Source organism: Sylvia atricapilla, chromosome 17 (genome assembly GCF_009819655.1).
Source record: "Sylvia atricapilla isolate bSylAtr1 chromosome 17, bSylAtr1.pri, whole genome shotgun sequence".
NCBI classification, from domain to species: Eukaryota; Metazoa; Chordata; class Aves; order Passeriformes; family Sylviidae; genus Sylvia; species Sylvia atricapilla.
The window spans coordinates 6,005,794-6,033,490 of NC_089156.1; the positions used below are offsets into that span (position 1 = coordinate 6,005,794).

The 27,697-nt window shown below is 43.8% G+C and overlaps 1 protein-coding gene across 1 annotated transcript in view; it reads left to right on the forward strand.

Moving 5' to 3' along the window:
- Positions 1-822: 822 nt before the first annotated feature.
- The window catches only part of MAPK1 (mitogen-activated protein kinase 1), a 37,526-nt gene continuing 10,651 nt past the window's right edge, over positions 823-27,697 (forward strand). Inside the window, exons 1-7 of the mRNA XM_066331390.1 lie at positions 823-1,196; positions 17,207-17,389; positions 18,410-18,599; positions 22,776-22,892; positions 24,498-24,612; positions 25,199-25,330; positions 27,440-27,549. Of these exons, the coding sequence (XP_066187487.1) occupies positions 1,054-1,196; positions 17,207-17,389; positions 18,410-18,599; positions 22,776-22,892; positions 24,498-24,612; positions 25,199-25,330; positions 27,440-27,549 (990 nt within the window). The 5' untranslated portion in view covers positions 823-1,053. The remainder of the gene's footprint in view (positions 1,197-17,206; positions 17,390-18,409; positions 18,600-22,775; positions 22,893-24,497; positions 24,613-25,198; positions 25,331-27,439; positions 27,550-27,697) is intronic.

The window sequence follows — 27,697 nt, forward strand, 5'->3', positions numbered from 1 at the left end:
GCGGCTGCGGTAAACTACCACGGTTTGGCCGATGGCAAAGGAAACTGGTGGGGAGCGGGAAGGTGGGATGCCAGAAATGACCTCGGGGAGTTGGGAGAAGTAAGGAATTGTCAGGGACAGGGGTGGGGACAGCTTCAAGGCAGGGACAGATGAAACGCAGCAGAGATTTTGGTAGTGAAAATGTCGGTGGTTGTCAGGGTCATTAGAGAACTGCAGAAAAAAAGGCAGAAGTGGAGTTATGATCCTTGTGCATAAACTCTCACAAACAAGGAAAAGCTATTGTAGGAGAACTCTGCCTTGCAGAAAAACAGAGAAGGTACAACACTGTTGCAAGCAGTGATCAAACCATGACAAACCTTCTTTTAGCTCGGATTTCACCTCCCCTACAAAGTTTATTTACATTTATACGGGAAGCAGCGAACAGGAAAACGTAATTACATGTAAAAACAACGTGCTAAAAAGAGGTCGCCAAGCTGTGCGCTGAAGTCGGGGAGTGAGAAATGAGGCGGCCCTTATCGCGGTCCCGAGCCGCGGCGCACGGCGGGCCCGGCCGGGCGCTGAGGGCGGCGGCGCGCTGAGGGCGGCCCGGGCCCGGCTCCATTTCCCGCCCGTCACCTGACGCCTCTAATGGCGCCGCGCGGCCGCGCGCCCACGTGACCCGCCGCGCGCCCCACGTGACCCGCGGCCGCCGCGCCCCCTCCCCAGCGGCTGCGGTTACCGCAGTCCCCGGCCCCGCCCCCGGCCCCGCCCCCGCCGCGCGCGGCCCCGCCCCGCGCCGCTCCCTGCGCGCGCGCCCTCGCCCCCCCGCTTCCACCTCCCGGGCCGGGCGGTGCGCGCGCGCGGCCGGCGGCGCCTCCTCACAGCGGCCGCGGCGGGTTCGGCGCTGACGGGGCCCACGGGTCGGGACCGGCGGAGCAGGCGGCGCCTCTTCCTTCCTCCTCCTTCTCCTCCTCCTCCTCCTCTCTCCTCCCTCCCGCATCCTCCTCCTCGCCCCCCTCCTCGCCCGCCTCCGCCCCCCCGCACGCAGGCACCGCGGTTCCCGGCACGGACAACATGGCGGCGGTGTCGGGGGCAGGGGCTGCAGGCGGCTCCGCTAGCGCCGGCGGCCCGGAGATGGTGCGAGGACAAGTGTTCGACGTGGGGCCGCGCTACACCAACCTCTCCTACATCGGCGAGGGGGCCTACGGCATGGTGTGGTGAGTGCGGCCGCCGGGGCAGCGCCCTTGCCCCGGACAACTCCCTCCTCCCTTGGCTCCCTCCCTCCCGCCGCCCTGCCCGGCCGCGGGCCCGGCCCGCCCTTGCCCTCGGGGAGGGGGAGCAGCTCTGCCGCGCTCTGCTCGGCTCTGCCTCTCCCTCCGTGTTCCCGAGCTTGTCCCTCCGGCATCACCCTTCTTTGCTCTCCCTCCCTGCACCCCCACCATCCCTCCGTCGCTGGGTGCAGCTGAGCGTCTCCTTTCGTTTCGCCCCTGCGTTTATTTTCTTTAATATCTTCTGCCTCTGGAGTTGGTCGCTCTCGTTATTTCCTCCGTCTCCGTAGTGCGATTGCAGACGTTCAGGAAGAAGGGGGGGAAGGCGGTAAATCCTGCTGGCAGCCCCGCGTCCCTGCCCGTGCCCTGCCGGGGCTCACCTGGCTGCAGCAGCCCGAGGTCGCGGGGGATAAAAAAGGTGAATGTGAGCGCAGGAGTTGCTGCCGCTGCCTGACTTTGCTCAGGACGTGCTGTCTGTGCTGCAGAGCCGGCTGGATTAGTGCCTACGTTACCGTGTGCGGGTGAAAGTTCTCTTCAGCTCTCCTAGCTCTGAATTATATTGCTGTATAAAGACTTAGACTGAGTCTCACTGAAAAGCGGTCGTGTATCTTTGCTGTGGGTAACATCGGTCTTAAAGAGGGAGGTGAGCAAACTACAAAAAACGTGAACTGACTGGATTAAGAGTGTGAGATGGATTTTTTGGCAGCCTGTATGAGCTGGGGTGATGCTGTGTGATCTGTGTATCTAATGACTGGCTTATTAACCTGGCACGGTCAGTGACCTTACTTAGGATTTCATATTTTGCCTTCCATTAGTAAAACTCCTTCTATTAGTTTAAAAAAAACCCGTAGTCCTGAAATAACTTAAGGGATGCAGATGAAAAACTCTTTTTTGTTGCTGTCTTATAAACTTTCTTGCAACACTGGCTCTGTTTCTTCGGTGTGGTTTTCAACCAGAGGTACTAAAAAGCGGCTTAGAGGCTGTGACTTCGTGAAAGCTTTATCAGCATTAATTTCTCTCTCCGGTGAGGAATCTTTTGTAAAGCAGCACATTTCTCAGTGAGGACACCTCACAGCCTTCAGCTGTGCCTTACAGATTTTTATAGCTGTAGGTTTTTGCACATAGTCACTGAACTGTGCTGGCCTGTCAGGATGAAGTCATTGTGTGTTTCAGGGAGGGAGCTTTCATCTAGGCCTGAGTTTTGTGTTGTGGCCTTCAGGTTTTGTTTTTTTTTGCTGTGAGAAGAACCTTCAAAATGTAAATCAGAAATCCCATTTACAGTGTAAAAATATCCTTGTTATTGTTTCAGTGTTAGAAATTGCTGCAATATATCCAGTCCAAAACTTGTTGATGTAGCTTCTGGTACAGGCTGTATTTTATTATGGTTATTTTATCATCTGAGCCAGGGCAAGGAAATGGCTGCAGATAATCTCAGTGGTGGCTGCACTGGTTTGCACTCTCAGGTTTTGGAAGGTCCTGGGGAATAGCATTGCCAAGGTGTGTGCTGGGCACAGTCCAGTTCACATCAGTGGGGTGTTAAAAACTGTGTTCCACAAACCAAGTGAAAAGCTGAAATATTTCACCACAGGTCAGGGACTGCAGAAGCAGCACGATGGCAGCTGATGCCCTTTTTTGGCATCCCTGTGCCAGTGAGCAGATACAGGGGAAACAGGGCCACCTCTGCCCCTCCAAATGATGTGTGGTAAACTTCTACACTGAAGCTGTTTCCCCTCCAAGTCCAAAAGGTTATTTTTTACTTGAAAACTTCTTCTAATACTTTGTGTCTGCTGTGAATGCTGCACAGAATTACTGTAAAAATTTCCAAATCTCCAGTTCAGCTGAAATATGCACTTGGCTCCTGTATTTTCTCCTATAAAATTATTAACATAAAATGCCACGTTATGTATTTTGTGCTCTTGCTTATTGCTCTTGTGCCTTGGGTGTGAAGTGACAGGGAACAAAGTCTCAGTTTATAGCATGTACTTGGTCAGGAGCGTGTTGGGTGCACTTGTGGCTAATGCCATAGCAGCTGTGCTGAATTGTAGTGACTGCAATGAAATGTGATTAGCTCTCAATCCCGGGCACGCAGGTTGTGCAGTTCCGTGCTCTGTGTCGGTGTTTGCTCTGGTTGCTAATGCAGTGAGGATCTGCAGGAGCTTCTCCCTCGGGGGGTGGGGTAGAGGGCAAGCTGTGAGTGTGCAGATGGAGATGTTTCCTGCAACTGCAAAATCCATTTGAATGTGTACACTTTAATAAAGGAAAGCGAAGCAGGCCCTGATGCTTTTGTTTTAGACCCACAGCTGATGTGGACCTCTTCGGAGATGATGGTTATTTATTTACAAGTGCTCTGTGCCATAAGGCTTGTTACACAGCAAACGAGTGTCTTTTGACTCGTAAAATCCTTCACTCTCTTTCTCATTTTTATCCTGATTCTTATGTTTTTAGATTATTGGATTAGGGATTTGAAAACAACAAAATGCTTTCGATTATATGAGTAAAAGGGCAAATGAAGTTCTTAGGATATTGCTGTTATGGTCAATCTTCCATTTTGATTTTGCAGCAGAGAGAATAATGTTTGAGAAATATTGATCACAACATAAAATACCAGTACAGGAAATAGGGGAAGATGTTGGCTGAAGAGACTGTACATGAATGTTCTCTCATCTGGATTTGAAAACCCTTAAAGGCATTTAACCATTTTCCCTAGTGCAGTCATTTTTTTACATAATCAGGTTTTGAGTAAAAATAAACTCAGCAGAGCACTATATTTACTGCTGTGTTGTGGTTGCACTTTCTCAGCTTTGTAAGCAGAAAAGGCAAGTTATCAGGCCAAACCCTGTCCTAATGTCTTCCAGTTGAACTCTGCCAGAAACGTTCAGCCTGTGATACAGCCTTGTGCCTCTCTCTTGTGGCACAGGGTGAAGTGGGATCCCTGTCAGAGCCCCTTTCTAACCCGTTTTTGTTTTGGTCATTCTGCATGTGAAACTGAGGGCTGAGCACAGAGCTAAGTCTGAGCCAAAATCCTCAGCACTTCCTAGGACTGCAGGACATTCTTTGGGCAATTACTTAGTCATGCAGTCATGTTTGTTACTCTGACTTAATTTATCCAAATACATGTAAATGTTGTCTTATCCTCCTCTGCTTTCACTTTAGAATTGTTAGTTGTTTTGAGGGGCATCGGTGTAAAGTTCTTTAAGTGACTTTCCCTTTCATTCAGTGATGGGGGGCTATCAACACCAGAGTCAGATGGAACCCACTTTTAGACCAGGTCTGAAAGTTTCAGAAATGCCTTTCAGACTCAGCGAATTGGGAAAGGCTGTTGGGTTGTTTCTTTCTCCCCTTATGTGGGCTTGGTTTTATTATTATTAGTAGTAGTATTTTTTAAAGCAGCCTGCTAACAAGCCATACTTCAAACAAACTGGAACAGCAATAAAAACATGATAGAGTTGAGTTTAAATTTCCAGTGTGACTTATTCTTCATCCAGTGGTAATCAGTGGTCAGTGGTAATTTGGCAAGGATGATAATTGGACAGTTAAAAGCAAATAATCTTTGGAAAGAAATGGCAAATTGAATGTGATAGGGATGTTCTCATTTTTATCCTAGTTTTTGGAAGCTTTTTTTGTCATCAAGCTTATATGAATGTGAAGTGATATCAGTGCTGCAAATAACTGCTTATAAATAAGCAGTTGAATGCAGATGAGTGCAGTTGGAAGAAAATAATCTGCAAGCTCAAATCTTGGATTTCTTGCTCTGAATTTGGTGTGTTACAAAGAGAGCTTTGTGTTACTGATGTGCCGAGGAAGAGTGATATTAGAAGTTTAGGTAGTTATAGATAAATTTTAAGGTAATACTGATAAGAATACTTGAAGCATTTGGCAGTAGATTCTCTGAAGTTACACTTCTCTCTGCTGTCTCACGGAACAGCCCTCCTTTTAGAGCATCGATAAATTAAAATGAAGAGAAGCATTCTAATAAACTAAAACCAGTAAGAAATCAGGAATAGAGCAATCCACAAGGCATAGATAGTTATATTAAAACATAAAAAACTTGAGTGGGATTGATGGTTGCATAATAGATTCTTTGGAGTTACATAAAAAGGTGGCTTTTGCGTGCTCTGTGAGGGTCAGCCCGGGCTGGGGTGGGCTGTTCAGCGGCCGCGATCAGAAGGAGCCTGTTGTGTCTGTTGTTAACTCTTGCCTTGGTGCAGAGGGGCACGGAGCCCTTCAGTGATGGAGCCAGTGCCGGGATCCGTGCCCCCGTTTGCCCGTGCTTTAGGGAGCGCGGCTTGGGTACGGGTGTCGATACCTGGTGATTAACATGTTCTGTCTGAGCGATAAGGAGAACAGGGAGCTGATACAACTTGGCCAACCCGCCCCAGTGCAAGGATCAGAGGAGGGAATTAGGGAGTGTAATTGGTGGCTAGTTATCAGCTTCTTCCCTCTGGGGAGAAGGCAAATGTAAGCACTTCCCTTCAGTCACTCAGGCTTCTAGCCCTTGCCTAACCTGGCGTGGGAACCCAGAGGAGAAATGAGAGCTGCTTTTCCTGCTCTCCGCGGTGATGGGCAGGCGGCCCCTCGCGGGCTGTGCTGCAGAGATGGGCGGCAGCCGCTCCCTCTGTGGCAGAGCTGTCTTCAGGTTCGTGGAACGTGAGAGGTAGCAGCTTTTGCTGTCAGCCCAGGGCAATGGCATACAGCTCATGGACACTTGCATTTTATAAATAAATACACGTTTTTGTAGCACAGCATGATCCATCCCATGGGTGCAAACAGAGATGACTTACGCGTTTTCTTTGAAGCGTGCTTTATTAAGAACATAATGCTTATGTTCACAGCATGTCGATGTGGCTGCATCAGTCCATCTCCCATACCCCTGCAAACAGTTCTAATACCTGTTGTCTGCCTTCTGTAAAATCTGACAGATGGTAAAAACCTTAAAGATGGGAAGTTATTCTGCAGGTTTTGCAAAAACAGGTATTTTGCTCGAGTGAAGAGATCCTGTATGCTGCTCCGCTGGGGAAGAGATTGTATCAGGTCACATGTGAGAAATCAGACTCCCCGAGGAGACATGACATGCCCCAGTTTCACAGATGGATTTATTGCTACTCCTGAGACTAGAAATGTGTATTTGTAGGACACCAGGCTCTGTTAGTTCAGTGGCTTCTTGTTCAGGGGTGGGGATCTGCAGCCCACAGAAGAGTTGGTGCTTTACCAACTGAGTAGGTGTAGAGCTCAGCTTGTGTTGAAAACTAGTACTTCGCCAACATAGTAGGTTTTTAATGCTTCTTCTGTTGATGCTTTGTCAGTTTTCAGCTGTGATCTAGAAATTAAAATAACTGATTGATTTGGTACTTAATGAAAATATTTTATGACCTCTTGCAATGGAATATTTCCAGCATAATGTAGGTTGAAAGGAACTTTCTGAGGTCATGTAGTGCAACCTCCTACTCAAAGCAGGGCTGATGTCAAAATTAGACCAAGTTGCTCAACGTGTCCACTCAATATTTCCAAAATCTCCAGGGATGGAGATTCTACAGCATCTATGGGCAACTTCTGTTTTTAGTGTTAAACCAGTTGTCCAGTGATACTTTTCCCCTTAAAAACATGAGAGTTTGCCTTGCTGCAACTCGGGACCATCCCCTCGTGTCCTTTGTACTCTTTGTCTCTGAGAGAAATCTGGATCACTTTTCTCAGTGATTCCCCTTTATGAAACTTAAAAGAGCAGTTGGGTTTTTTCCACCACCACCCCTTTTTCCCCTCCTAACTATACAAACCCGGTTTCTTAAATTTTTTTTTTTTTTTATGTCACATCCTTCAACTCTTTATGAAATCCTAATGGTTTTCTGCTGGATTTGGTGCAGTACTGGGAGGGAGGAAAACTGGATGCAGAATTCCAGATGTGCCCTCACAGCAGGAATCAGTTCCCTTGACCTTCTGGCTGTGCACATAACACTGCCCAGTCCATGGTCAGCCTTCATTGCTGGGAGCTGGCACTGCTCGTGGATGAAGCTGGATGTTGTTCTGATAATTTGGAGAAGGCTTTCACTTAAAGTGAAGTATTTTAGGAACTTTTAAAATAACATCTGGAAAAAAATCCCAAACCCAGAAACATTTTATTGAGTGATTTCAATTGTATTTGATTTTGATTGCCAGATCACTCAAATGAAGTGTATGGAGCTATAAATGTATTCAAAAATATAACTTCTATGCTATTGTTGTTATAAGGTAAATAAGAATGGTAGTGTAATAGTGTGAAATTCAGCAGTATAGTTCATTTCAAGTGATTTATCTGTGTGAAATCTGTGTTCTGTTAATTGGCGGGACAGTTATTAAAGACACTGGTTTACCTGTGGGTGAATCTCCTTTTCAGCAGAGAGCTTGTTTTCCTTTGCTTTAGTACAGCTTTTGGGTATGTGAAGAAGCTATATTCAAACTCATCTTTTTGCAAGGTGCACAAAAAACCGAATACAGTTCACTGTCAGCTTTGGGCAGGTAGATTAGTAATAGCCAGGTGATAATAAACGTCAGTGATTCAGATGGGGTCATTTGATGAGCGATCAGTCGGTCCTTTGGCAGGGTTTCCTGTGCTCCATCGGGGTGCAGGAGTTGGTTTCTGTTTCACAAGCATTCCTGTCTCCACCCGTTTCCGCTGGGGAGAGCCAGCGCAGGGACAGCCCCGGGTCCCTCTGCAGCCTCCTGTGCCCCTGCTGCCCCCACACTGCCTGGGCTTGTGCTCTGCCCTCCAGCCCAGTCACCTCTGAGTGATGGATCTAATACTGCTTTGTGTATTTATCTCTTCTAGAAAGGCTGTAATGTTCATTTTTCTGTTAGATTTGGGCAGAATCTTCACGACAGTCCAGTTTTAGCAGAGTTGTGCCTTTGCTGTCCGTCTGTTTGCAATCCCCAAAATCACAACTGCCTAAGTTCCCCTAGGAGGAAGTCTCTTCTCTTGGAAGTTCTTCTTTTGTATTTTAAGAGAATTTTCATAAAATACTGAAATACTCTGTGGTGATTATGATGCAAATGAGAGTTTTTGTTACATGGTGGAAAGTAATTTGTCTGTGTTGTGGGTACGTTTTAAGTACGAGCAACTCGCAATTAGGCTTACAGTTTATAATGTACAATTACTTCATTTTGCAGTTTCTCTTAAAATTAGCAGTTGCCACTGCAGTACCTTGCTTACTTCTTGCTTTTTTGTAAGGAAGGCAGATTGCTCCACCAAATATTGCTGATGTGCTCTGAGGAAAATTTCAGGTCATTTGAGCACTCCAAATCAATACTCCCCAAAATGCTTCAGTCCAGAATTTGTCCAATTTTATTGGGATTTGGATGTTGCAGAATATCCCAAATGACATTCAGGTTGACTTCTATATTGGATTTTTTTTTGAGTGTTATGAAATAGCTTCCTTTCAGCTACTGTAGCCAACTTGTTCTTATGCCGATACCTCCTCTGAACAAAACACCAAGCTGTGAATATGCTGAGGGTTTACTGTTGGCAGGTCTTGTTAGAAACGTGGAAAAAAACATGCAGAAAATGCCTTGTAATCTGATACAAAGGGAAATAACTTCTGGTAGTGATGAGATGCACACTCAGTGCTAGTTTTGGTTTGGCTTGGTTGTTTTGTTGTGTTTTGGTTTGCAAGTGAAATAGTGAACTAACCATGGCAGAGTGGACAGTAGCAATGGCCTTATTTTCATCGATGCTTTGGGATAGTTTTCATTTTGCACTGATGTTTCTACATCAGGTTTAGGAAAATCTCTGCTTTTGAGTGTACATGGATGATTTTCTTCTATTTTCTGTTGGAATGAAATACTGTGAACTATCTCTTCTGAAGATTTATGTGGTGTGGAATCAATTAAATAAGCTATTTATATGGTGTGGAATCAATTAAATAAGCTGATTTTAGGAGGAGTATCTGGGATATAAGTCAAATTAGAACCTTAGCAGACAAAAGACTAAACTACACTGGAGGATTTGTTAATCCCATCACCACTCACAGCTCTCTGGTAGTGCTCTCCCTTCTCTCTGGGAAAGGGGAGATGTTTCATGCACACTTTTGTGGTTCCCACTTTGCTGCTTGGGGACGTGGTGGTTGTTTTCCAGGCTCTGGAGTAACAGTGGTGATGTCAGTGACCTGTCCTGGTGGCTTTTTGTTGCCCCTTGAGGAGCCTTAAGCACAGGGGGAGGAGGTGGCACCTCTGTGTGTGGGGCTGAGCCCTCCTGGGAGCCCCAGACCCCGGGCTGAGCCCTGCCCTGGGCTGGGGCTCTGCTGCTCCTGCAGGGGCAGCTTTTCTCTCCACACCTCTGCTCTGGCATCCCTGTCTCCTCTCTTGTGCTGGGCCTTTTGTGGTGTTGGAAAGCTGGTTTAGCTGAACAGTGACTTCATAAAAAAATACAGTTGAAAGGTGAGGGGTTGAAATGATGGACACAAAGCCCTGGGAGTGCTGGTGCTGACACGGGGAATAGGACAGTGCAGGTAAAGGCTTTGTTACTGTTCCTGCTTCAACTTGGAGCTGCCTTAGTTCTCTGAACTGACACAATGAAAAGCACCAAAAAAGTGCCTTTTGCTCCAACCAAAAAAGTGAGAAAGGCCAGAGATGTGAGGCATAAAAGGGAAAATGAACCACAACTACTCCTTTGAATTCATGGTGACCTTAGGTCGTCTCATGTTGTGGAGTTCTTACAATTTTAGCCCAAAATTCATTCCCACAGGAATTTATATACAGAGGAGAACTAGACAGGGATAGTGATATTTAATATCATAATATTTTATCAAAAGCTTTGGGTGCCTTTGGAATAAATTCATTTCACAGATGCCGAAGGCCTTTAAATGTAGTGCAGTTTGTTAAATTTGGTATCGATGCTGTCAAAGGAAATACTGGCAGTGGAGAACCAGTAAACCTCTAAAATAGGGAAGTGGGAAGGGAAGAAGTAGATAAAGTGAGATGTCAGAGTTTTCTATTTTCTGCAGACTAACATGAAGTGGCATTAAACAGAGTAGGCATACATGGTGGTTTGAAGTCAGTGTTCTACAGCTAAAGGTATGGAAAGAAAAATGCATATTAGAAGAGATTGAATTTTTTTTTTCAAACAACTAACAATAATCAAAGCACTATAGAATTAAACAGTATCTTTAGCCAAATAGTACAGAACCTTGGGTGAAATAGCCTGTATTGTTCTAGTGCCAGTATTAAGGTGTAGTTCTGGAACTGCTGCTCTTCATAGTTCTGTTTAGTAGGTGCAAACAAAACACAAATCATCTGGTCTGCCACACCCAGGATTATGAATTGACTGAGCTTCTGGCAAAAGTAATTAATTTAACAGACTCCATTTTGCATGACTAGCTCTTCGTTTTCAAAATACGAGGAGTGATCTCAGGAATTGTACTATTAAGTAATTATTATGTGCATAGTAAGTAGCTTTTTTTTTTTTTTTTTTTTTTTTTTTTTTTTTTTTTTTTTTTAAGGATCCATCAAATACTGCTTTTCAAATTCTGAAAAATAAAATTGGGCCTTTGTAACCTATCAGAGCCTAGAGTGGTTTGAGTTGGAAGGGACCTTAAGGGTCAAGTAGAGCCAACGCCCTGCAGGGACACGTTCCACTGGTCAGGTTGCTCCAAACACCTCCAGGGATGGGACATCCACTGCTGCTCTGGGAAGCCTGTGCCAGTGTCTCACCAGTATTAATTAGAATTATTTGAGCAGATACAATGAAATGAAAGCAGATATCCTTAGGAAGTTATGCAAGTGCTGTAAGAATTGGTGGCGTGAAGAGCAGTAACCTGCAGTAGATCAGATCGGAGTAAAATCGCTCCAGAGTCATTATTCACCTTTGTCACGGGAGGAAGGAGTTGGCGTAATTGTAGCAGGAAGCTTCACTCGGGATGGTTTGGATCGTTAGGAGGAAGGTGACTGAGGCAGTGGGCGCTGCTCCAGTTGGACCCATGAGCCTCGGGGTTAACTGAGAGCACAGGGGGCACACGGGCACCGTGCTATGGACTGGTGCCAAAATACCAGCACTGATTTAGAAATTCTATTTCTTTTCTCCCTTGTTGCTTTTCTATTTGTTTGTTGTATTTTAAAAAATCTAATAGTGAGGTAACTCTCCATTTTCCATGGATTGCTGGCTTTCCTTCGTGGCAGGGGGTAGTCTGTAAAACTGAATCTTTAATGGAGAAAAGTGGAAGTGTATTAAGATGCCCCTGTTTCTATAGTTTATTTCCTGAATTTTCAGCTGACAAACCTGAGAAATGCTTTGTTATTGAGAACCTCTTCTAGAGAAAGCTGAGAAATCAAAATGAAACTGCATGTGACATGGGTTGTCTTTTCATAAACTGAGGTTTCTCGAAACATGGCAAATGTATCCCAATATGAGTAGGCACTTTTTCCTTTTAAAACAAAGTGCTGATTTTGTAGATTAGTGCTAATAAAAAAGTCTAATGAATAATACACTTGTCTTCAAAAATATTATGAATAAATGGAGGAAAGTAACAAATATTTCTAGTAAACGTAGGTGTTTACAGTTGGCTACAAAAAATACATTCAACCGTGTAAAAATGACACATTGCTCAGTGTCCTCGAATAGTCTTTGACTATTTTTATTCTTTTTCCAGTCTTTTCTCTTTATTAAAAAAGTTGTACACTGTAGCTGCTCTCTGATGTTTAATCATGTAGAAGAATAAGCGAATTCTTCTGAAGAATCTGGAAGGGTTAACATCTGATTGTTTTAAAAAAAAGGGCCCCAAACCAAAACCCCAAAACCCTCTGCAAATTTGCACTTCTGCAACCACCTTCCCCCACCTCCAAAAATTGTAGCGAACAGTCTGTTATGGTGGTTGTTACTGTGTCATAATATTGCATTATTTTATTTACAGCAGTCTTAAAAATAAGTTTAAGCTATTTGCATTGTAACTTGATAAATGTCAGCGTGTTGTGGAAATGTCCACGATTGAGCTAAATGTAGACTGAATGAAAAGATTGAAGATCTCCATAGATCAGCTTGCTTGCTGGGAATTATTTTTGCCTTTCCTATTCTGAGGGTAAGCAGAATTATCCAATATCTCAGATTCTTATCGCTGGATATGCCCTTGGAATCCTGTTTCTGCAGCAACACAAAGCTACTGATAAAAAAAAATCCCTTTTAAACTTCGAATCAGTCTTTTATTTAGAGTTGCAATTAGGATGTGTGCCGGTAGCATTGTGTATTTTGTGTGTGTGTGCTGAGAGCAGCCTGTAAAACAGCCACGAGGTGAATAATCCTCGAAGTGTTGGAAGAACCTCCGTTCCCGTGGAGGGGAAGCCTGCAGGCAGCGTGGCAGAGGAGCAGGCAGTTGTTTTTCAGCGTGGAGGACCAGCCCCGTGTGGGATACGCGGGGACTGCCAGGAGCTGGCTCCTTCCCTCCGGCAGCTGCGGCGTGCTCTCACTTGTTCAGTTCTGCCCCAAATGAAACATGCGAGGAATAGGAATGGGTGAAGAACGTGCAGCAGGCATTGTGGGCAGAAGGGGCTGAGCTCTGGCACTCGGCCACACGTGCCTGGTGAAAGGTTCCCTTGCCGACACGGAGTTCATGGCAGAGGGGCCCGAGGCCGCCTGAGCAGGAGGGGCCGGGGGCTGCGGGCTGGGGGCCGGGGGCTGGGGGCTGCGGGCTCGGGGCCGGGGGCTGCGGGCTGGGGGGCTGCGGGCCGGGGGCTGCGGGCTGCGGGCTCGGGGCCGGGGGCTGGGGGCTCGGGGGGCTGCGGGCTCGGGGCCGGGGGCTGCGGGCTGGGGGGCTGCGGGCTGGGGGGCTGCGGGCTGGGGGGCTGCGGGCCGGGGGCTGCGGGCTGCGGGCTCGGGGCCGGGGGCTGCGGGCTGCGGGCCGGAGGCTGGGGGGGCTGCGGGTCGGGGGCTGCGGGCTGGGGGGGCTGCGGGCTGCGGGCTCGGGGAGCTGCGGGCTCGGGGCCGGGGGCTGCGGGCTGGGGGGCTGCGGGCTGCTGTGCCTCGCTAGTCACCGCTCTTGGAAGCAGCCCCGCCCTGGATTTCTGTTTAAAAAGGAAGTTGGTATCAGAGAGAAGAAGGATAAAAACTGGCGTTAAAAGTTATGTGGTGCAACTTCTTGGGTTATAAATGCTCATTTGTTTATTTTGTACAGCTGTGCCTGATGTTTTACTTAGTCAAAACTTTGTTAAGTTTACTTAAAATCGGGAATGATAAACTCTACTGCTGGCACTTGTATTGATTTTCACAGGACGTTGCAGAAGTATCTAACGGTGCTCAGGCAGGTTGTCACAGGTTAGTAACCACAGCTTGAAATAGGAATAATGTTGTGGCTACGAAGTTGGGCAGTTGCAAAATCTATGTTTAAATTTATCACATTACAGATAAACAGCACTCACAGCTGAATGGTTGCTTCAGCTTGTGAGGCTGCACCTGATTGGGGTGGAAATAAATCCTTCCTTCTGAATATTTCGAGTGTTGGTGACAAGATTCATCATAATGGGACAGTTCTGGTGGGTGATGATCAGTACGTGTGCTTAACATTAAAAACTAAAAACTATAAACCGGCACTCTTAAGAGTTGTTAACATGGGAACTGTTATTCCTACTTTACAGATTTTTTATCTTCTCTGGGAAAAAGTCAAGATAATAGAAAGCTCCTGACTTTAGGTGTCCCGGTTAACTGCTTCATTGCAAATATAACTAGTTGTTGTGCAGTTTAGTAGAAGCTGACAGCGCAGCCAAATCGGTTACCCTGCGCACGCTGGGACAGCCCTGCCAGAATGCAAATAATCTAAATTTAGAGCGCGCTGGGAGGGGTGTGGATGGGATGTGCTGCGGAGCCGGTCCTGGCCGGACTGCAGGGGGAGCACGGGTGATGAGGAGCCGTAAAATGAGATCAGAACTGCGGCTGGAACCCGCAGAGAGGAGCCGGTGCCGGGGCTCTGGGGGATGCACCAGGCCTGCGTTTGCACCTTCAGAGTGGTTTTGTTTGCAAATACCGGAGTGCACACTGTGAGCCGTGTATTTCTTCAGCAGAGCTCTGGGGAGGAGGGTATAAATCGCCCGGTGGCAGGCAGAACAGTTGGATGGAGGGAGACCTTGGGAAATGGTTCAGTGGGCCTTGCAAAGGACCCAGTTCTGTGAGTTTATGGTGTTTCCTGTGTAGTCAATCAGTTATTTCAGTAGGACTTTGTCGGCCAAATAGGGGCCAGGTTGTGCCTGACTCTTCAGTTCCACTGAAGTTCATAGCACGTGTCAAATCAAGAAAGCATTTTTGAAGGGTAACAGGGTTTACTTAAAGCAATATGTGCTTTAAGGGCTGTGGCTGAGAATGTGAAATGGTGTTAACTAGATAACACAGATTCTCAATATACCTGTATTATGCATGACATTTAAAGTATTATGCGCCAGCAAGTGTACCTGACTGCTTGTATGATTAGCTTCTTGCTCATAGAAGTTGAGATAATACCTCAGATGTTTAATCAAGTTGCAAAAAGACTCATCTTTCAAAAGGTGTGACATCAGAAATAAATCCCTTTTAATGTTTCAACTAGACAATATTTCAGTTTTGCTCCCCTCAGCTGAGGCGATGGAAGCTTAGCTCTGTTAGTGCACAGAAATCTGATACAAACAAAAAGATGACTGTATGGGGAAGGTACCCTGGAGAGGAAACTGATTGCATCTTTATTCCAAATACGCAGCTTTTTTCCCCAGTGAATCATGTGTATTATGGTTGAACCATCAGAAAGCAAAATTAGCCATCCTTTGCTAAATAACAGCATAAATCTTCTGCTAAGAAAATGCTTGAAGGACTGTAGGTGAAACAGCTACAAGAGTAGAAATCTTGGTATATTTAATTGATGAATTCATGTTCATTTAATCTGTACAAGGAAAGATATTTTCCATCAATAAGCAACCTTTTCTTGAGAAGCAATAACTGATTTATCAGTTATTTATCAATATTACAAGAGACTGGGAGCTTTTATTTAAGCAGCATCCATGGGTAAATATTGGCATTTTGCCTCTTTGCACTCTGCATAGCTGCTACTGTCCAGTCCTTTGAAAGGAAGTAAGATTCTGCATTGTGGCAGAAAAAATGCTCAGGTCAGTACAAAGGAGGAGCCAGGAGGTTTGTTTGTAATGATGAACTGGCCCACAGGATTCTTTCATTTCTTTCCCAAATCCAGGTTGTTCGTGCTTCTGAGTTATTTCTGGTTTTGTTTTCTGCTTGTGAGTGACCTCACTGCTCTATTGTAAACACCACGGGTGATGAGCTAAGAAAATTACTGGAGCCCGAGTGCTCTTGGAGGCCATGCCAAGTTCCACTTAGGCACTGGTTACTATCTATTTTAGGACCCAGGAACTGCTAATGTGTTATCTATACATATGCAGTAGCAGCAGTTGTAATGAATACTTGCTCATCATGTGGCATTTCAGAGCTCCCCGTGGAGCATTTGAGTTCAGTGTTTCTAGAGGCAAATAAACGGTGCTGTCTGTGGGCACAGGCAGGACTGGGGGTGCAGGCAGGTCAAAGGGATTCTGGGGGAAAACCGTGCAAAAAGGATGTCCTTACACATGATGTGCTCTATGAAGATCTTACTGATGGCTCTAGTTGACTGAATTAAATGTCCATTTTAATAACGAAAGTGAGAAATTTCAAACCATTTTGCATCCAGTGGTGATAGTTCCATCTCAAAAACACCTTGTTGCACCATATCTCTGCTTAGTTGTAGAAGAGCTTTGATGTGGCCAGGCATTTGAATTCCTCTGAGGTTTCCTTTTCTGATTGGATTTTTGTATTTTATTCTGCTTTACCTGGTCACCAGGTACCTAGCAGAGTAAGGCAAATTAAAAGAGTATCAAAGAAAGTTCTGGGACTCAATTATAGAAAATTGGTGGGATGTAAAGCCTCCTTGGTTAGTATGGTTATATTTTTATATGAAATAGTTGAGGCTAACAGAAATGTGTAGAAGGTAGGCTTGATTATTTTTTAATTTCCTAATAATGCAGTAGTGAGCTTGAGTAGGAACAAGAATCATCTAAACACATCTAAATTCTAATTAATTAAATTACCGTATACTTCTAATATAGTAGAAGCTATGATAATGAGATGCTTTGTCATTCATATGAAGAAGACTACAGAAAACATACTAAAACCTGTTAGGATTCATAGTCCAGATTTCAGAAAGTTAGGTATGTTTTACTGAGACTTTTAATTAGGCTATGGTATTCTTCATAAATGCATAGGCATGTTGAGCAGAAATACCATTTATTGAGCCTATTTATTGGTGTAGCTGGGAATGGAGTTCTGAGCTCCTGGAAAGAGTCGTGTAAATGCAGGAGGCAGTGAGTTCCTTACCGTGGGTCAGTCACTGTGATCCTCATTGTGCTGCCTGCTTCCCCACCACGTGTGTGCCTGGAGGCAGCTTTCTGTCCTCAAACTCTTGTTGTCCTTGGAACTGGACTTGGAGAGGTGTTGTCACAAATTCTCCATCCCTTTGGTTCTTCCGTGCCTGTTACAGAGGTGCTGGCAGTATAGATTGTGACAACTGCTGTTACTTGTGGGAGCTGGACATAGGACGTGGAATTCTGCTGCTTAAAAGATGATTTCTGAAAGTTTTACTGCGCCCCAAAGTGAATGGGTTAACTCAAGACGAACTTTCTCAAGCTTCTGATGATTGCAGCATATAGAACAAACCTCAGTCTTTGTTGTTGCACAAGCTGATAAAGAGGACAAATACCTTTCCTTTGTGCAGTACCCACAAATCTGAGTCAGCTGGGAAAGCCAGTGACTGTAGAGACCCAAACAGGCTGGTGACAGAGCAGTGTTCACAGCCCACCAAACTAAAAGATATGTCACTGTCACCTCTCCCCATCTGATAAAGGCAAATGTAAACAAAATGCACCATCGCTATATTCAATTGAATTCACTTTTTTCTTTCTGAATTGAATGTTCCTTGTAATGGATGTTATTGATTCTCTTCTAGCTCTGCTTATGATAATGTCAACAAAGTTCGAGTTGCTATAAAGAAAATCAGTCCTTTTGAGCACCAGACATATTGCCAGAGAACTCTGAGAGAGATCAAGATCCTACTGCGCTTCAGGCATGAGAATATTATTGGAATAAATGACATTATCAGAGCTCCGACTATTGAACAGATGAAAGATGTGTATCCTTTCAAAGTGTCACTTGGCATCAGTGTAATAGTTGCCTCCTCTCTTTTGATTGTTCCTTCCCCTTCATCCTCTTCCTTCCTAAATGCTAATAAAAGTTGGCTTCTACTATTGTAAATCAAAAGGGAAGTTAATAGTATTTGATCAGTTTATAGATTTGATGTAGACAAGCACTAGTTTTATTCATTTTTTTCCAGCAAAAGAGAAAGATGTTAATTTCTATCTTGCAAGGCAAAGAACTCAACATTGTAGAGAAGATTTAGTTCAATCATACAATTCTAAAACTATATTTGCTCTTAGTAGTGCTGCTGTTAGAACTGGTCACTTTGAAGAGAAAGTAAAATGGCCAGACTCTGCTATAATTGTCTCAAATTTTCTTGAATAAAGGGGTAAGAAAATTTTACTTAACTCTTTTCTGTCAGAGCAAAAAAAAAGAAACCCTTTTTATTGCAGTCTTATTTAAAAAAATCATCTGACTGAGTATATTGGAATTTAATTTTGGTAAGAGAAGGACTGTTGTGTTCAGTGTAGCATAATAAATATTTTTGTAGAGAAGAAGAGCTGAATTTTTTAAGTGGGGAGATGGTAGAAAAAATTGATCAGAAATGATATCTTCTACATTCCTGCTTTTATGCAACTGCTGACGAGTATCTTGGAAGCTTATTACTCATTAACCAAAAAACCACCCTTTGTTTCTTGGCAAGCAGGATAGGAATCAGATCAAATTAAGATTCCAATAAAAGTCAAGGCCTATTATGAAGAAATAGAGGTTTATGAGGATTAATTTGAGAGGATCACATGCTGGAGCTTCTTTATTCTATAAAGGGCTGTATCATGTAACAGGATTGATTGGATTCCAAACTTGTAAAGCAAGAATCATCTGCACGGTTTCATGATTGTCCTCAAACAGACAAATAAGAGAGAAAAAATGTTCTAGAAGTTTCCTTGGGTACTGTATGTTGATATCTGACATGACACCAAGGTTTTTTTGCTGCCTTACATCTAATACCTCACAGATATATTGTGCAAGATCTTATGGAGACAGATCTTTACAAGCTCTTAAAGACTCAACACCTCAGCAACGACCACATTTGTTATTTCCTTTACCAGATTCTGAGAGGGTTAAAATATATCCATTCAGCCAATGTGCTTCACCGTGACCTCAAACCTTCAAATCTGCTGCTTAACACCACGTGTGATCTCAAGGTGAGTTGGAATTTCTTTCAGGTTTTCCTGCTGTGGTCTTCATAAACAAACTGTTATAACCATGAATGTGGGATTTTGAGTATTAGTGGGATTTTTGTCCTGGAAAGATTGCCGAAACATTATTTGGTTTGATAAAGTAATTATCAAGATTTGAGTGACTAAGGATCTGTTAGGTTGCTGTAATGAGTGCATCACTGTTTCCATCTGGAGGCTGACTTGGAAACAGCCTCTTTGAAAGCTGGGTGAAAGTACTGATGTGAGGCAGCATCATGTTTACCTCAGAAGTAAACTCAGAACTGTGTATGTTTCAAGATTTGGTTTCTCTGTTTACACTGTTACCCTTTTGTTGTTGGAAAAGGACTTTGTGTTAGTGGGCAGCTAAAGCGTCTTGTGAGATTCAGTGCTGATGAAATGCACGGCAATTACTTAGGGAGAAAATGTTCCTAATTTGCATTTCCAGTGATGGGCTCTGTACTCGTTAATACTACAGAAGGACGAGCTTAGAGCTGTTATGATTCTTGGAAAATGTCAGCTCAATGCTTAGTGGCATTCAGTAAAGCAAACCAAGTGTGAAGAATTAGAACAGAAGTAGAGAATAAAACAGAAAACATGCCATTCTGTACCTTTCGGTTGGTTTTGAGTCTTCAGTGTGATCACAGTTCTCACACTTCCCCTGTGATATGAGGAGAGCAGGATTTCAAAGCGCTGCTCTCCGTATCACAAAGAGCTGTGTAGCCTGGATCTCCTCTGCTGGAAGATACTGCATGAGGAGCAGAGTGATAACACTGATAACACTGTCAGTGGCATAGGGACAGTGAACAGGGACCAGTTGTGTTCACTGTCCTTAGATATGGAAAAGGCTGGGGGAGGAAAGGAGCTGGTGAAGTTTACTTGCAGCATTGTTAAGCTGTGGAATTTGGTATCACAGAGCACTGTAGATATTGCAGTTTTTAAAAAACCACCAAGCAAGTTAGCAAAAAAAAAAAAAACCCTTATTGAGTGCCTCCTGTGGTTTAGAGTCCCACAGGGGCAGATCCATGGAAGATGAGAAAGGCACTGGAATATGTGCCCTTTTACTCTGTATGTGTATTTGCTGCTGGCCACTGATGGAGTGGAATTGCAGAGTTTACAGTGCTTGATCTGAGGTGGTGCAATGGTGTTAGTTGAATACTGTGTTGCTCCCTAATTACCCTTTGTTTTCAGTGTAGTTTTAACTTTCTCAATAAACAAAGCACAAAAAAAAAAAAAGAAGGAAAGAAGAAACCCTCTTCAAAGTGTGAACCCGTTGTGGGCTGGTACAGGTTTGTCACAATTCCTTGCTGTTCATATGCTGGTCATGATACATGATCAATTCTGTCTACATAATGAAAACTCACAATTAATAAAACAACCAGGAGTTGTTACCTACTGCAACAGGCGTGAACAGAAGGTGATGTGGAGGGATTTTTTTTAAAGAAAACTGCAATCCTTAAACTGTTTGTTTCAGAATTTTACCAATTACTCTGGAGATGCAACTGTTTGAACCACGATCTTATCAGTAACAAACTTAATGTCTCTATTTCCTTTCATACAAATACATAGAGGCAGAGGCTACTCAACAATACAACTGCAGATATTTTAGTATATTAGTAGTACTGTTGGTGTAGTTTCATTTGCTTAGTAACTGGTTGTATGTACATGATCCTCCTAAATCTTCCCATCTGCTTGATAGCTTCATCCAATTTTAAGCCATCTCTGTTTAAAAAATCCCTGATACTGATGGCAAGAACATTGTTTTCAAGAAGTGTAAGCTAAATATATAAATAGAATGCTGGTTTTATTTATTTATTCAAATTTATTTATTTCTTTAGCTGGGATGTAATTTCTTCTGTCTCAGTAGCATCTGCTCTGTCTCTCCAAGGCATGAAGCACTGACTGACATACCTGGGTCTCTCATTATGCAGTTTTTTATTCTCCGCTATGACTTAGTCAAAATGCCAAGAAAATTTGCCTGTTATTATTTTGCTCTCATATTATTTCTTTCATTTTTATTGTTTTGGTTCACATGGAGAAGCCTAAAAACCAACTCGTGGTGCTTTGGCTGGTGCTCATCATCATTTGTCTGGGCACAGGGCCCCAGAGGCCCCTCGGGCAGAGCGGCTGCTCTCAGAGTGCCCTGTTGGCACAGGGGAGAGGTGTCTGCCCTCCCCAGAGCTGTGCCCGTGCTCAGCCGGGGCTGCAGCCAGAGCCCTGCATCTCCAGGGCCCTTTCACTCTTGTGCTCCTCTCGGCTCTGCAGCCAAAACCTCTTCCTTGCAGCTTCAAACCTTCAAGTCTTTAATGGTGTTTTTGCTTTTCTGCTTAACCTGTTTCTGCTCCACTCAGCAGGGGCTTTTTGTCATTTTAATGAGCTCTCTTTGTCATTATTCTTCCTTTGCGTCCCATGAGCATTTTTCTACTTGAGTTGAGAGATTCAGAGACATCTTCTGAAATTCAGTTCTTGCTTTTCACTGTGGACCGGGGTATCTTTCTTCTTTTGTTTTAATAGTAACAAACCCTAGTGCTTTGCTTTTGTGTAACACTGAAATTCTGCACAAGTCTTCTTGCCTGTAATCTTATCTAGCTTTTTCCAAGGTTAAGAAGAAGAGATTACAACAATTTTGCCTGCTCCATAATTATTTTCTGAAGTCTCTAAGCTGTCCTCTACAATTTCTTCGTTTCTGTCTTCAGAGGAGGCTCCTCTGATTATTTGTACTGAGTGTCTGTGTAAGCTGCTAATTGCACACAAGGCAGCTGCTCTGTTCCTGTAGCCTGGGAGAACCTTGCCATGCTTAAAAAAAAGATTCTTTTTAGGTTGTTTTCTAAAGATTCAGGAGCTGGGTTTATTTTTTTACTATGTAGCCAAAGTAATGGCATGCAGCTTGGCTGTGACATTCATCATTGCCTTCTCTTCAGACCCTCTGTGTAACAGTCAGCTGCTGAATCTTGTCTTTCAGATGTAGCTTTTAGTCAGCTGAAGTATTTCTTCCCTAACTGATCCATCAGTTACTTCACTGACAGGCTGTCCCTACAGGAAAATTAAGAAATATCTGCCAGAGCAAAGTGAGGTTTCTGTGGTTTTGGTAGGATTTTCCATTACTGACTATATTGACTGCAGCCTGTTTTCACTTCACATTTTCAATATAATCACTGTACACAATCAACTATCTAAGTGCAAATATTATAAAACAACTGTAGGAGAGGAACCTCACACTGTTTGCCACTCTTCATTTGATGCCTGGTTTTCCTGAGAGCATGTATTCTTTCATGGAAATGCACTTTGTGTGGCAGTCATAACCTGGTGTGTCTGGGGGGCAGCAGAGGCTCCTGGATGTGTCTAAAGGCACTCACCAGCCTTGCCCCTGACCTGTGGGATGGTGAGAAGGCAGCAGCTGCTCTGCTCTACAGCAGTCTGTCTTCACAGTTTCAACTGTCTTAATTTCTCTCCAGGCACTAAATAGCTCTGAAAGCCATGGAGCCTCCTTACCAGAACATAACTAAAACCACCTTTTTCTTTTTCCTGAACTCACTAGTCTAAATCAGTGTTTGGTTTGCTTTTCATAGTTAGATAAAACTGTTTTCTTGGTAAGGGATTGAGAATTATTTTCTTGCTTGTGTTTCATTTTTAGGGGATTTTTTTTTTCTTTTAGGTTTATGCTTCCTTCAACAGCCCATAATCTCTCCAGTCTACCATTATCTCATGATTGGATAGGTTGTTTCTCTTGCAAAGATGCAGTTATGATGATAACTATTGTAAAATAGGGTGTTGAACTTGGTTACAAATGTGTTGGTTGCTAATTATGTTTTCTGGAAGTCATAATTGCTTTTCTTTTTGTTTTCTGGTAAGTTTCTGAGAGGTTGGAGCAGCATATCTTTGCCTGTTTGGCAAAGGTGCTGTAATCAAGCCCATAGTGGAACATAAACTGTGAACTTTTTATTATTCCTGACCCTTGAATGGCAGTTGGATATTTCTTTGTAATTAATCCAAAGCATTTTTCTTCACCTTTGTGCAGAAATTTGTTTTCTAAAAACATAGATTGCCGTCACTGCCTTCATGGCTGTTACATCATTGATTGGGGGATGGTGAATTAGTAATGTTACAGTATTGGAAATGTGTGTCTAATGTGCCTTTTTTTTCCATTTCCTTCTCTAAAACCAGATATGTGACTTTGGATTGGCTCGTGTCGCAGATCCCGATCATGATCACACAGGATTCCTGACAGAGTACGTGGCCACACGTTGGTACAGGGCTCCTGAAATCATGCTGAATTCTAAGGTGAGGCCACAGTGAGCTGCTGGGCTGCTGCTGCTGCTTATTCCCTTGGGGGTCCCAACTGTGCTTCTCCCTTCTGTGTCTTTAGGATCAGAGCACACACAGAGTCCTGGGGAGAAGTGGGCATGGGCTTCCAGTAGAGCTGCAATAAATTGTGATTCCAGAATCAGTTATTGGGTACTAGAACTGAGTAATCACGTGCTCAGCTGCCCACACATCCAGTTCCTTGCCAGTCATGAGACTGCTTCCATCACCTGCTGTGCCACTGAGCAGGACAGGAGGGGTAGGAATGAGCATTCCACTGCTGCCTCCATCAGTGTTGCCTTAATGTTATCTTGACATCTTAATTTAGGTTTAGAATATATAATGAGGGTGAATCTAATTCTGAATGAAGGCATGTGATCCTTCTTATGTGTCAGTCTTAATGGCATTCCCATAGTCTTCATGAAATCATTCCTTTGATTTTTACATATTTGGAATTACTGTTGTGTTCTGTGGCCCTCTTAAGGTGCATCCAACCCCCGTGTGAGTGGTGGGTGTCCAGCAGAGCCCCTGTGTTCACTCCCAGAGGCAGACACTTGTTAGCAAAACACCTGGGTGACTCCTGGAGCTGTATTTTATATTCTAGGATGGCTGTTCCTGTAGGATTTCCAGCTTTTCCAGTTGATGGATTTGTTTTGTTGTGGCATTAGCGTGTCCAAGACACTTTATTAAAATAGACATCTGACCAATGGAGAGGTTTCCCCCCCCCAGCTTCTTGTATTTTAAACTCTGAGGCTACAGCATTGGGCTATCCACATCTAATTATCAAAGGCCCTCACAAAGAAAATACTTTGTATTTGAGGTGGTCATCTTAAAAATTCCTGGCTTAATGTGTGATTCCTTTTATAATTCTGGCTCCTTGAACACAAATGGTGAAGGGATGACGTCCTGAGGAGCTGGTGCCAGTGGCTGTGGGGTCAGTGGGGACACAGGAGGGGCAGTGGCAGCAGGCCAGGCACAGTGGGGCTCTGTCAGTGCTGTGCCTTTCCCTGGGGATGGCACAGGTTTTCCATACCTGTGGGTATCCCAGTGTTTGTTCCATTCCCATTGTATCCCAGGGACTGGTGTGGCCTCCTGCCTGCCGTGCTGAGCAGAGCAGCCAGCCAGCAGCACTGCTTTGGCCATTCCCCCCTTGCCAAAGCCTTGTCCTGGAGGGCTGCTTACATCCCCTCAGAGGAGGGACAGCTGCTTTCACCCGTGTTCAGCACTCTGTCAGGGGCTGTGCAATTCAGAATGCCTGGTTTCCAAAAGGTTTTAGTTGAAATTTGTTATAAAATTAGGGAATCTCAACGATTTGCAGTTGGTAACAGATTTAGCTAAACTTAAAGAATCCTTTTGGAAAACTGTATCTTGGAAACTTCAGTTCTTGCTACCTCTTCAAAGTAGTGTTTTGATATATGGTTCTTAATTGTTTCATTTGTACAGAGAAACCAAACAGCATGAGAAAGCATGACTCATCTAAAAAAGAAAAAGATGGTTTGTGTGCACTTTCACAGCTTACTGAAGTAACATGTATCTGCTATTATGCAAAAATGTGACAAAAATGTGTTTCTGCTTCACTTGCAGGGTTACACCAAGTCTATTGACATCTGGTCAGTGGGCTGCATTCTGGCAGAGATGCTCTCCAACAGACCCATCTTCCCAGGAAAACACTACCTTGACCAACTTAACCATATCCTTGGTAAGCTTTGTGGAAAGGCAGCATTTCCACACCCATCTGTCTGTCTCCAGCATTTCTCCCAGCTGGGCTGGTCTTTCTCCACGGATCACTGTGTAAGGTGTGGATCTGAAGTGTGTCTGCTGTGCCCTCTAGTTATTTTTGCAGCAATGATACAGGTGATCATTGCTTTGGGGACAACTAGAGAATACCTACCAATTTATTTACTACATCAGCAGATACTTTTTTAAAACAAAATTTTAAAAGAATTTTAAAGCTTATATATTATTAGGTCCAGGTCAAATTTTTAAAAATTTCTACAAGGTGCACCACTTCGCCACTTACTGGGATCTTTTTAAGAGATTAGAGATCATTAGAAAACTCAAAATCATTTATTTCTTTTAAAAAAGAAAAGTTTTTAAGACTTTTAGTTTTTAAGCTTTAGTTTTAGTAAAAGTTTTTTAAACTCCTAAGGTATTCTGTATCCTTAAAACATGTGGTCTGAAGTATCTTTCCCAGCAGTTTTAATAGTGCATTTTAGCAGATATGATACAGCTGTATTAATGTGCTTTTCATAGAATGCACTATTGTTTGTATTCATGTTTTTTAGGTATACTTGGATCCCCTTCCCAAGAAGATTTGAATTGTATAATAAATTTAAAGGCCAGAAACTACTTGCTTTCCCTACCACACAAAAATAAGGTACCATGGAACAGGCTGTTTCCAAACGCTGACCCCAAAGGTATTTTATACTCTATTAAATTGTGTCAAAGTAATGGCAGGATGGGAGCTTTTATAACCTAAGAATTTATCTTTATATTGGAAATAGAACATGTAGGTGCCTTAAAAAGCCCTGTAAATCTAATATAAAATCATAAGCCAGCACAAAGCCCTCCCTTAGTTTATCTCTTTAAGATTAGTTTATCTTTTTAATGCAACTTTTAGTAACTCTAAGATTACGTGTTGTGGAGTTTGATCTTTAACATACATGTGAAATCCAAACTCTTATCACTTTCCTTGGAAGCGCAGTTCATTATTTAAGTGCTGAACATCAGCACTGGATTTCAACACTGGCATCAAACAGGTTTGAACTTTGTTCCTAACATCAGCCAGGAGGCAGCTGGGTAGAGTTTGTGCAGACTGTGCATCAGCTCTAGGGCACACAGGGTGGGATCACTTGGGCACCATGACAGCTTAAAATTTAATGGGTTTAAAAATTTGGTTGGGATATGTGGAGCAAAAGTTATAAAAGCAAGGAATGTAATAATTGTTAACCTTTCTTAACAAGGCTTTAGTAAAGGGTAAATATGACTTTGTTTGCTAGATAGCTATTAATTTGCCTTTTATACTCAGCTTCATACAGTTTAAGGGTGGTTGTGTTCCCAGTACAGTAGTGCTCTTTTACCTGCTCTAGCACAGTTCGTCACTTCTTTTTTAACTGATATGATAATTTACTCCTAGTGGATATGATCAGGTACTGAATTACCATGTAAAAGCTGATTTCTGCGTATGGAGCTTATTATCCCTGTCATTGAGGAAAACAGCAGTGATTTATTCTGCTTTTATAACAGTGCTCATCAGTGTGAGAATCCTCCCCGTGGGCTTTGACAGCTCAGATGGCAGCAGTGCTGGTACCTCAGCTGAGGGGGAATGTGCTGTTTGGTGCAGCACCTTGGCAGTGGCCGAGAGCAGCTGTGCCAGGGCACTCTCAGGAGCTGGCACCGAGGGCAGGACATTGCTGGGCCCCTCGTGCTCTGCCTGGGGGTGAGCACAGCCCTGGGTGGTGGTTACAGTGCAGGCCTGAGGCCTCTGGAGCTGCCCTCCAGTGCAGGGGTGTGTCTCATGCAGTGCTGGCTCTGCACAGGCCCAGAGGGGCTCGCTGCACTGAGGTGATGGTGATCCTCCCTCCCCAGGCTGTGCCACGACCTGAGCTCACAGCTGGGCTCCTCATCCTGGTGCAAAGCTGCAACTGCTGCTCTGCACTGAGACGCCTCTCCTAAAGTTCTGGTTCACAAATGATGGTGGTGAGGAGAAGAAATGTGATGGAATTTAGGATATTGCAGATATCCTAGGGCTTCTTGCTCCTGTAATAAGTTTTTTTGTCTTCTTGGAAAAGGGAAATGTGTTACAGGCAAAGTAGCTGACCAGCTGCAGTAGCACTGAATTGTGATGTCTGTCCAGAGTTTCACCAGACCTCACTCTCTGTCTTACTGGATCTTCAGGTTTTTTATGGATTCATCACGAGTTGTCTTCAATAGATTTTTGCCTGAATCTCATGAATATCAATGTGTTTGCATCTTCTCTGGAGAGTATCTGCTGCTGGTTGTGCAAGAATAGTTCACTGTGATGATCTAGAACTCCTAATGACTTCTGGATGATATTTTCATCCATAAACAGCCAAGTTTTCTTTTCAGAATAAGAAGATATTAATAATTATTTATTTCAGAAAAGCTCCATCTTAGTTTGGATTTTGGCACAAAAATCCAAATAATTTTCCTTTGAAGAATGAAGAAGTCTCATCTGTTTAATTTCTGTTGTGGTTCAAACCAGACTGCACTGTAGGATTCCTTGTGTTTCTTGCCTTGCCATTCGTTCTGAGGCTGAAGGGCCTTTGGCAGGGTCACACCTGAGCTGGAGCAGGTGGTCCCCAGGGCAGCTGTAGCCCAGGAATGCTGCGAGGGGCAGCACAGCCTCTGTGCCCAAGTTCCAGGTGCCAGCTACAGCAGGGCAGCTCCAGGGGTGCACTGCCATTAGCACAGACCTTGGGTGGTGGGTACTGTCTGGGTAAGGCTGGGTTTGTAACGCTGTAGTGGAGTGTGTATTAAATTCTTGCTCACTTTTTTCCTCTTAGCACTTGATTTGTTGGATAAAATGTTGACCTTTAATCCTCATAAGCGGATTGAAGTGGAGCAAGCTTTAGCCCATCCATATCTGGAGCAGTATTATGATCCAAGTGATGAGGTAAAGACATTGTTAAAATGTAAACATTGATAAAATGATACAGCTGATTATTTTCTACTTTAGTTTAAGGGTAGGATTTCTTCTACTGCATTAATGGAGCTGAAGAACAAATTACATCAATTTACCAAAATTTGTGTTTCTCACTTTA